This window comes from Physeter macrocephalus, chromosome 2 (genome assembly GCF_002837175.3).
Source record: "Physeter macrocephalus isolate SW-GA chromosome 2, ASM283717v5, whole genome shotgun sequence".
Lineage (NCBI taxonomy): Eukaryota > Metazoa > Chordata > Mammalia > Artiodactyla > Physeteridae > Physeter > Physeter macrocephalus.
The window spans coordinates 42,433,696-42,445,061 of NC_041215.1; the positions used below are offsets into that span (position 1 = coordinate 42,433,696).

An 11,366-nucleotide genomic window follows, 5' to 3' on the forward strand; every position below is an offset into this window, starting at 1 on the left:
CAAATGACAAGCGGCGCGGAGCATTGTGGTCCCGTGCGCGAGAGCGAGGACCGGGGCAGGAAAAAGAAAGCAAAAGACTAGGAGGAGCCGGTAGGGCGGCCCCCGCGCACGCGCACGGGCGGCGGCGGTAGTGAAAAAGGGCGGTGCGTGGTCTACGGCGAGCGGAGTGGGGCGGGGCCGCGCGGCCTTGGCTGGGTGTCCGCGAGCCGGGAGGGGCGGGGGGTGGGTGAGGGAGCGGGCGGAGGAGGAAGTGTCATGGCGTCCGGCCGTGGAGCTTCTTCTCGCTGGTTCTTTACTCGGGAACAGCTGGAGAACACGCCGAGCCGCCGCTGCGGAGTGGAGGCGGATAAAGAGCTCTCGTACCGCCAGCAGGCGGCCAACCTCATCCAGGACATGGGACAGCGTCTCAATGTGTATCCTTTCCTATTTTTGGCCCTCCGCGTCTCACGCCCTGTCCCGCTCACTACTCGCCCGGTCGCCGGGCCTGGTGCCCCGCGAACATGGCGCCGCTGCCTCGGTCTTTCCTGGGCCTCGGCCGCGCCGTAAGGGAAGATAGGCTCGGGTTCTGGAGGCTCCGAGCGGCTGGCGGCGGAGGAGGGGAGGAGGAAGGGAGTCCGGTGAATGCGGGCCGGGAGGCTGCGTTGTGTAATCTGTTTGGGGCCGCGCGTGGTGACGGCGGGGGATGGGAGTGCCGCCCGGGCGAGAGGGAAATCTTAGGGATTATCGCAGAAAAGAGGCGGCTGCTTCTACTTCTAGTCCGAGAAGGGGTTGAGAGCTAGGAGGGAGATGCTGAAAGGCGTAAGTGTTCTCTGCAGCCTTTCCCCGCTCTCCTCGCCGGTTTGATGTTGGTTCTCTTGTACCTTGGGAGCGCACGGGACGTCTTTATGTTCTTGGCATGGTTTTGCATGGGTGCGCGCGCGCGTGTTTCAACTGTTTGATTTTGGGTTTAGTCGTAGACATTGATAAATCCTTCCTGGGCTCGCTTAAGAGCAGTATTGGAGTGGAATGTTCGGCGTTTGTTATTATTCCTGCTATTTATTCGATGGGGAGCCTTTTCGATCCGCCAGCCCCCACGCCACCATCCTGTGGGTATTTAGTTCCTTATTATTACAGTTTGGGGATTGGTTTTGAGTGAACGGGGGCCTTGGAAAAGAACCGTAGATAGGGAATTTTCCTTCAAAATTGTTTTGGAAAAGAGATCTTGTTTTTCTCCGATATTTCCTAAATGTTACGTTCCAGCTCTCAGCTTACAATAAACACTGCGATTGTTTATATGCACAGGTTTTACATGCACCATTCTTTCACCAAATTCAATAGAAATGTAAGTACTGTTTTATTAATCTGTTTTTGAAACAACCAAATTTTAAGATATAATCGATATGCAGAAAAAAGTTGGTCGTGGATTTTACTATTGTATTTAATGTTCTAAGTTAACAGTGAAGGTGAATTGCGTGATAAACATTTTGCTTCAAATGTGGGGTTTCTGGTTGGTTGGTTGGTTGGTTTTTTAATTTGTGTTGACAAGCTGCCAGGCGCTGTGTCAGGCTCTGCCAGGTCTAAGCTAAGAGATAAATCAGAAGCATTTCTCTTCTAAAAGAGTATTTAGTACATTGGTATTCATTTAAATTTTACACTCAACATTTGAACAATTTATGTGTACAATGTAATTGTAGAAAACCCATTCTGTTGTACATCTTAATTGTATTGGACTTACATTGCTTCAAATACTGTGAATTGGGCTTAGTTTAATTATAACATTGTTTTGAAATAACCCTTTAAAAGAGTTAAATGTTTAGCAGAAATATTGCTAACACAATTTAAGTTGTAAAACGTTCTTGTTTATCACATTTTAGCATTAGTTGTCTTCTTAAATTTTTGGTGGTTTGAATGGTGTCTTGCTTCAGAAATACTGTGTCAGAGGTGTGTCAGTGTATGTACAATTAGTTTGAAGTAAATCTTACCTTCCAATACTAAGGTACTGATTTGGAACATATTCTGTAAATTTTGACAAACTGAGTAGTGGCATTTAGTTGAAATTTTCATTGTAAGTTATGAAAACGGCACTTCGGTGTCTGTTCTTTTCAGAGAAACACGAAGTGTGTTGTACCTGTTATCAAAGAAAATTGCATATTGTTTAGAAATATTTAGCTTTACCTTATTTCTCACCATATTTTTTGCTCACAGCTATTTATAGAATGCTATTCTGAAAGGAGTGTGGTAAAGTTGACCCTGGAAGACTTTATGCAATTTGTGGATTGTCATTAGGACCTTTTAAGAAAACAGTCTTTGAAAAGGTCCTTTTTTTTAGTTGGAAGGAAAAGCTTCATAGTTTAGATTGATTCCTATTTTAATCTCTTCTGATTATAAATCTGATTTGGCTTATCAGATTGGCATATAGGTTTATATTAAACAGTATACATTTTGGTCTCTTGCAGTCTCCATTGCTTCTACTTTTCATCTTTTAAATCTGTTTGATTCTTGCTCTGTTTATATTTTCCCAGTTATTTCTTGTACACAGAACTTAGGTCAGTGATAGTGTTATGGAAGAGAGAGGAAGCCTTTTTGGTGTAACATTTAGATTGAGAGAAATACATTTTTATTTAAATTGTCTCCTAAGGCAGTAGTGAACTGATGAATACTAATGTAAGTATGGCTTCCCTTAAGTAGCCCTGGAATATGCTGGTAGGAATCACAAATCAAAATAGTTCTGGAAATTCTTGATGTGGCTACAGATGTCCTATTTGCTTACTTTTCTACTTCAGTAATGATTTCACCACAAGACTACACTTTTCTTTTTGAATCCTCCATCTTTCATAATTTGTCTCTATGGCCTGGTTGGTGTGCTTTAAAGCAAAACCTTACTTAACAGCCAAAATTCACAGCTGTAACTTTAAGTTGACTGGTGAAGCCCAGGTCACTTGCATTCTAACTCTTATTATTTTATTTAAATGTCATCATTTAATAGAAAGCCAGATTATTCATTTTTATTACCCTACTTTCTGTCTTCTGTGTGTTTAAGGGCAAACTTCAGTGTTTTACATTGAGTCATTATTAGGAGAATAATTGAAATCTGATGCTAATTTCTGTTTTGAGAAGTAAATTGCACCCTTCGTATCTAACCATTGTCTTTATTACCTTTGCTATTTTATCAAAAGTGGTTTTAATATTTATTTGTGTTGGTACACTTGCATCAATTGCACAGCCTCACTCTTTTATCTTTTTTTTTTTTCCTATTCTTTTAGGGTGAAGGGGGTGGTCTCAAATTGAATGTGAGTCACTTTCAAATTCATACTCCCCGACATCACTGGGAAAATTTTTCTTACAAGGTTATAATGGAATGTCATGGTAGACTTTAAAAAAGCATGAGTCTCCACCACTAAGTAAATTGAACACCATTTGGTAAATTAAACCATAACAAGCTTCAATTTAAAGATGCTAGTAACAACATATATCTAGTTTTATAATAAATATGCATTCATTATGTTAAAATATTTAAAAATATTTATGTGGCTTTATTTTATTTTTTCACATTAACAAATTTAAAAGTAAAAGATCCCCTAAAAGTCAAGTTGGTCTTGTGTTAAAAGTTAGTGTCAACAGAGCTGTCTTTTATCATTGTTACTTTCTCTTTTTAGAAGGTTGGATGGCTACCAGCAGGAAATGACTTTTATATGTAACCTAATTAGATGAATCTATCCTTGGCTTACTGGATGCAGTGAGGTTTATGTAACTGAGATTAGTAATTGAAGAATGGCCTTGCTGGATCAAGCTCAAGATAAATCTAATGAAGTATATAAAAAAGCCCTGGAACCAGCAGTGCCTCCACAAAGTATGTACTGTGGGAGAGCATCCTCCCCAGTGTCAGTCGTAGAATAGATATTGACCCAGCTTTTCCTAGAAACTCTGTTCATTAGTTTGGTTAGTCAAGTTTATGATGCATTTGTTTCTTATATTAATTCCAAGTCTTTTGAGTTCTCTTAAGATGAGGTTGTAAAGAACACACTCTTAGTATTTTTGTTGGTCATGGTCTAGTCTCATATCTCTCTCCAATTCATGTGATCATTTTAATCTTTCTTTAGTTCTGTTGCCTCTTTTTTGAGCTGCAGCAATTGAAACATTATAGTATGCCAAATTCAAATGTAGCTTTAAGGTCTCAAGAGTACACAGTAAGTTAAGGGCAGTATTCAGAACTAATGATTTTTGACTATGATGACATCTAAGAATGCACCATCTATGTCATATCTGAGTTTCACTTAATACATCTAAGATTAGTCAGCTGATACGCATAAAGGAACTTGTATTTGCTTGTGCTAAAATTTGGTTACTACTTTTTGCTTGCAGTCTTAATCTTTCTCAGTTGACTTGGTTCTTGACTAGTAGATACCGTTTGAAAATTTAAAGATTTTCTTTTTGCATTCCTTTCTTCCCCTGTAAAGACTTAAATGATTTAAAAGAAAGCCATTCTTTTCTCTCTCTAGAAAAGTGCCCACAATCCCTGTTCTTTGTCCGATAATAAAGCATTCTCCCATTCTAATTTTTATTAATAGTCCTTGCATAGAAATTTATTCAAGATTTTTTAATGGTAGATTTCATCCAGTTTACACTAACTTGCTTATTTATACTCAAGTTGCTCATAAAATTGTCATAAACAATTGCCACTTGTGAAAGAATAATGTTTTGGGCAATTTGGTTAGTTAAGGATTTTGTTTAAATTTGTATTGTGAAAGCCCTAAATTTCTCTCAAACATAGGAATCTAGATAAAGTTAAATGTAACACCCCTGCCCCAAAAGGACAGGGGGGATTTGTTTCCTTTCTTGGCTATACTCACCAGTACCTCACATAAAGTTGATATTTGGCAATCGTTTGTCAATAGAATGTGTCAAATCTTGTTGCTCACAGGTCTGTTGAGTGAATTCTTCTACATTTTCCTCTATATTCATCCTCCCCACATAGACACATTTTAAATGTTTTGTTATGGAAAACTAACAGACACATGGTAAATGAAAACAGTAGAAAAAGGGATACGATAAACCTCCCTCCCATCCAGGTATCTAAGCCCCCTGCCCTAGAGAATTTGCTGTGCACAGTTTCTGTGTGCCCTTTCAGAAATAGTTTTTGCTTGTGCAAGCATATATGTGTGTATTTTTTTCAGCACAGAAAAGGGTTTTTGTTTGTTTTTTTCACAGTTCCTAGATTCAGCACACAACAGCAATATGAGAACAGACAGAATTGGACTGGTCCTAGTTGGGGTTAGATGTGGCTGTTTCTGGAGAAGTAATTTTTAATATGGCACCAGAAAAGGATAGTACAGATTGACCCAGTGGATCTCAACCAGAGGCAGCTTTGCCCACCAAGGGACATTTAACAATGTTTAGAGACATTTTTGGTTGTCACAGATGGGAAAGGGGTACTACTGGCATCTGGTGGATAGAAGCTGGGGATGCTGCTAAACATCCTACGATGCATAGGATATTCCTGCAAAACAAAAAGTTACCTGGTACAAAATGTCAGTAGTGCTGAGGTTGAAAAAACCATGGGTTAACCTAAAGAGTTAAGAAGTGAGACTAAAAGCTATGTTATCGTCACTAGATTAATTTTGAGTGTTTGGTGAATTTTATGTGTTCTAGTAAGAAATAGTCTATTCATCTGTAATTCTTCAAGGACCATAAGAACAAAGATCACATTTGTAATCTTTTTCTTTTTGGGGGCGTTAGGGAAACTTTTTGATATTTCTAAAATTTAAAGTTTAAATTTAGCTTGTTAATAAATGTTGCTTTTCTGTTAAGTACTAATGTGTTTTTTAGCCTCTTATTTGAGTTTGTTATGAATCTTACCATATTAGAAGATATTTTAGTAGTTTGGCTTCTAATTTTGTTTATGGTGGGTTTTGACCTAAATTTTTTTGTTACTCAAATCTACCAGCCTTTAATTTTGCTTTACTTCATTACCTTTATGTTTATCTGGAGATAAGTGTCTACCTATATTTATTTACTGATTTCCTGGGAAGAGATTCTTGGGTTTTGGCGTTTGTTTTTCCTTGTTAGGTTTATTTTGGTATGTGGTTCCTAAACATTTACTTAAGGTTGATATTCTCTTTCTTACCCCAGATAAGGAAGAAAAGAATCATAAAGGTTAAACACTTTGTCTGAAGTCACACAGCAGCAGAGTAACAAAAGCTAAAAATCGCACCCAGATCTAGACTCCATTGTTCACGCAGTTATCAGTATTTCTGCCTCAAGTATCTGTTACTAGGAATCTTTTCATAGCCCTAAAATTTTTCACAAAAAGCAGTTGATGTGTAAAGCTTTTGTGATGTGCCACTTATGATTCACCAACGCTCGGCATGAGAATTATCAGGATGCTCCTCTGAAATATGCTTTAGTGTGCTATACCTTAGACCTATGTAATCAGAATATTTGTGGTGGGACCTGGGATCCTCTACTTTAACAAGCTTCCCAGGTGATACTGATGCCTGCTAAAGTTGAAGACTGTTCGTTTAAATTTTGACATTTCTCCTGTGTCTCATAATGTGTTATACAGTCAGCCCTCCATGTCTGTGGGTTCTGCATCTGTGGATTCAACCAACTGCAGGTCAAAAATATTTGGGAAAAAATTCATTTACAAAAAGCAAAACTTGTATTTACCCCACACCAGCAACTATTTACATAGCATTTGCATTGTATTAGGTATTACAAGTAATCTAGAGATGACTTAAAGTGTAAGGAAGGATGTGCTTAGGATATATGCCATTACTACGCCATTTTATATAAGAGACTTGAGTATCCATGGATTTCGGTAAATGTGGAGGGGTCCTAGAACCAATCCCCCGCCTGTGGCTACTGAGAGATGACTGTACACTGGCTGTTTTGTAGAAGTTAAATCAGCATGTTTCATTCTTTTACCTACTAAAGTAAAATGTCTTTGAAATCTGAGTGGTTGTTTATATTATAGCTCACTTATGCTTCTGCTTTTTAATTCAATAAAGCAATTAGTCAAAGAATAATCTTATGTTCAAATTCCATTAATGCTACTGGGAAATACTGTAGGGCTGTCCAGTAGAACTTTCTGCGATAATGGACGTATTCTGTATCTTTTATGTTCAAAATGATATGTACTGACCAAACACGTTTCCTGGATTGTAAATTTGAGATTATTAGACTAGATGATTTCTAAATTCCTTTTCAACTATAAATTGTGTGGATGAAAATTTATTAAGATCTCACTCTGTAGGGCTTCCCTGGTGGCACAGTGGTTAAGAATCCACCTGCCCATGCAGGGGACATGGGTTCGAGCCCTGGTCCGGGAAGATACCACGTGCTGGAGAGCAACTAAGCCCGTGCGCCATAACTACTGAGCCTGCACTCTATAGCCCGCGAGTCACAACTGCTGAGCCCGCATGCCACAACAACTGAAGCCCATGCACCTAGAGCCCGTGTTCTGCAACAAGAGAAGCCACTGCAATGAAAAGCCCACACACTGCAATAAAGAGTAGCCCCCGCTCGCTGCAACTAGAGAAAGCCCGTGCGCAGCAACAGAGACCCAACGCAGCCAAAAATAAAGAAATAAAATAAATAAATTTATTAAAAAAAAATAATCCCACTATGTAATAGGCATTTTACTTATGGCAGCTGAAGTATTCTCCTGAGGAAACAGATGCAATTACTTAGTTACTTGTCCAGAAAGTAGCCGTTATGTGATTGGCATTTGAACCTAGATCCCTAGCCTGATCGCATGCTGCAGTTCTCACTTGTGTCTAATATGTTTAAGAAATGTTCCTAATGTGTTTCAGAAATAGGGCACACTAATTATTGATGTCAGTGATTTCTAAGGAGGAGATGAGTATACAAGTGAATAATGAAAATACTCTCAGATTTTGATTTGCTTCTCATTGGGTGAAATCCAGTGAAGTCCTCTTTTGAGTTAGGCCCCAATTCCTCCTTCAGCCATACATCAATCTTAGGATTTACGCATGTGCATCCCTATTTTTCCATGTGGTGCTTTCCCTTCACTTTTCATGTGATCCTGACCGGTCAGGTTGTGAGACTGAGCTGAAGTTCCAACTCTTCATAAACCATTCCCCAGATAACTCCACTCTTTCACTTCTGTTTGATTCTCTGACCTTATCCTTTGGGTCCTGTTCCCCTCCTGTTCTATTTCAACTATTTGGTATTCTTTAGTGCTGTAGTGTAACTGTGCATATATGAAATGAAGTGGGGTTTTTTGTGTTTTTTGTTTGGTTGGTTGAGTTTTTTTGGCCATGCTGCACGGCATGCAAGATCTTAGTTCCCCTACCAGGGTTCGAACCCGTGCCCCCCAACAGTGGAAGCGTGGAGGAAGTGGGGTTTTTTAATTGTTATAAAATGAAACACAAACATGTAAAACCACTAAATGTATAGCATAGTGAATTATTATAAGGTAAACAACTTTGTAACTACCACTCAAATCAAACAAGGGAACTTTGCTAACTACTCCAGAAGTGCCTTCATGTGCTCCATCCCAATGTCAACCCTTTCCTTCCCTCCACAAAGGGATGGAAAAACTGTCCTATCCTTTCCCATTATTAAAGATTTGATAGGTTTCTTAAATCTCTCAAGGTACAGGTTTCCCCTCTATCCCTTTCTTTTACTTAAATTTTATCTGTTGAAGGACCTAGGACATTATACATGTAGAGTTTCCACCTGTCTGGGTTTTGCTAACTGTATATTCATGGTGCAGTTTATTATGTTCCTTTGTTGCTGTATTCCCTGCAAATTGCCAGTTGGATCCAGAAATTTGATCAGACTCATGTTAGATCCCTTTGGCAGGACTACAGGTGATGTTATATTCTTTAATCAGCAGGCACCTAATGTCTGGTTATCTTTTTGTGGTGTTAGCAGCTGTCGATATTCAATGCCTAGATCCTTATATTCATTGTGATACTTTAATTCTGTCATTTCTTCTTCATTTATTAATTGGAATATTTGTATAGTGAAATGTTGTGATTCATCACTATTTGGACATCCGGTGGTGCAAGTTCATATAGGAAAGGCAGAATAAATACTTGATTCTTGCCCTATATTTACCACCTTTGTTGAGATAAAATTCACATACCATATATTTCATCCTTTGAAAGTGTACAATTCAGTGGTTTTTGCGTACATTCACAAAGTTGTACATCAGTTTTAGAAATCTGTATCACCCCAAGAAGAAATCCCACATCCTTTAGCCATCTCTTCCCATTCTTCCAACCAGCCTATTCTGGACAGTCCCTATAAATGGAATCATTCAATGTGTGGTCCTTTGTGACTGGCCTCTTTCACTTAGTACATAATGTTTTCAAGGTTCATCTGTGTTGTAGCATGTATCAGTACTTCATTTATTTTTCTTGCTGAACTGCCGTTATACCACATTTTGTATATACAGTTATCAGTTAGTGGACATTTGGGTTGTTTCTACTTTTTGGCTGTTATATTGCTACTATGAACATTTATGTATGTTTTTGTGTAGATACATGTTTTGGTTTCTCTTGAATATATACCCAGGAGTAGAATTGCTGGACCATCTAGTAACTCTGTACCCATATAGTCTGGGATAGTTTCCTCAGTATGTGTTACAGCAAGATATTCCAGGTTCATCTTGTACATTTTATGTCCACAGCTGAAATGGCCCTTTCTTTAAGAAACTCTGCTTTTTCTTTTAGTAGAAAGTGGTATTTCAAGATAGCAACCTGGACCCTAGAGATACTCATTGTTGCTATGTTTGTCTTGTTTTTAGGCATCTTCAATGAACAGAGCAAGGAAATACATAGTACAGTAAATATGTATTTGCTATACACATCAACATTGTTTATTATTCATTTAACAATAAATACATGAACTATACAAAATATAGGTGGATTTGTTATATATATACATTTTAAATACATGTATTTAAGATATCTTAGGAATTCACTCTGATTCAAGCAACAATAGCATTTTTTACTTAACTTTTTTTTTTTTTAACCTCTTTAGTATTACATCTCTGTGACCTTTCTTTCACACGAAAAATCTTAGTTTTGAAGGATGTGGGAATGATAGAATTTAAATATCCCAATATCACTTGTTAACTTAATCCCACATTACACAAACATGTCTCAGAATTACAGTACAACCACCACCAGTATAATTACTGAGAACAGTTAAATGTTTTTGTTTGCTTTCCCCTCTCACCCCTGGTTTTTAAAAGTTGTATCTACATTATCATAAATAGCCATTACAAAACTCTCCCTTTTAATCTTCATTCAAGTTTAGTTCTGCAAGTAACTTTATTTGTATTGTTCACTACCAGTGTGTATGTTGAAGTCTCTGTAGTCATTTTGATTGTTTAAAGTTATCTTGGGGCTTCCCTGGTGGTGCAGTGGTTGAGAGTCTGCCTGCCTGCAGGGGACGCGGGTTCGTGCCCCAGTCCGGGAAGATCCCACATGCCACGGAGCGGCTGGGCCCGTGAGCCATGGCTGCTGAGCCTGCGCATCCGGAGCCTGTGCTCCGCAATGGGAGAGGCCACAACAGTGAGAGGCCCACGTACTGCAAAAAAAAAAAAAAGTTATCTTGAAGATCATGGAAACAATATTGTCTGAATCCTTGGATGTTGATACTTGTTTGTGTCCTTTATATACAAGGTCAGTTTTGCTGGATATAAAATTCTTGGCTTGTGCTTTCTTTTCTTGAGTGTCTTAAATATGTAACAATTGCTTTTTTCTTTTTTCCTGGTATAAAGCATTACTGGCAGTTTGGGTGGTGATCTAATTTTCTTATATTTATTTTTGCCTAAGTGGTCAAAGGATTTTTTTTCCTTAAAAATCTAGGTGGTTCTGGGTTGGTACGCTCAGGTGTGTGTTGTGCTCTTTGAATGTGTGATTTCATATCTTTTTTACTTAGGTTTTGTGTTATGAATCTTTTTTTTCCTCTTTTTAACATCTTTATTGGAGTATAATTGCTTTACAATGCTGTGTTAGTTTCTGCTGTATAACAGAGTGAATCAGCTATACATATACATACATCCACATATCTCCTCCCTCTTGCGTCTCCCTCCCACCCTCCCTATCCCACCCCTCTAGGTGGACACAAAGCACCTAGCTGATTTCCCTGTGCTATGCAGCTGATTCCCACTAGCTAGCTATTTTACATTTGGTAGTGTATATATGTCCATGCCACTCTCTCACTTCGTCCCAGCTTACCCTTCCCCCTCCCAGTGTCAAGTCCATTCTCTACCTCTGCGTCTTTATTCCTGTCCTGCCCCTAGGTTCTTCTGAACCATTTTTTTTAGATTCCATATATATGTGTTAGCATACGGTATTTGTTTTTCTCCTTCTGACTTACTTCACTCTGTATGACAGTCTCTAGGTCCA

At 38.6% G+C, this 11,366-nt stretch overlaps 1 protein-coding gene across 7 annotated transcripts in view; it reads left to right on the forward strand.

The window, feature by feature from the left end:
- The first annotated feature begins 228 nt into the window (after positions 1-228).
- Positions 229-11,366, forward strand: part of CCNT2 (cyclin T2) — a 46,659-nt gene continuing 35,521 nt past the window's right edge. For 3 of the 7 annotated variants that reach the window (XR_002891521.2, XM_007116529.2, XM_007116531.3), the window contains exons 1-2: positions 229-413; positions 1,240-1,321. Coding sequence is in view for 6 of the 7 variants with exons in the window: in XM_007116529.2 (XP_007116591.1) it covers positions 256-413; positions 1,240-1,321 (240 nt within the window). In the remaining variant the exon portion in view is untranslated. Of the gene's footprint in view, positions 414-1,239; positions 1,322-3,242; positions 3,327-3,635; positions 3,830-11,366 lie in introns of those variants that run through there. The other 4 variants (XM_055087556.1, XM_055087562.1, XM_007116528.2 and 1 more) reach the window with 3 other exon arrangements.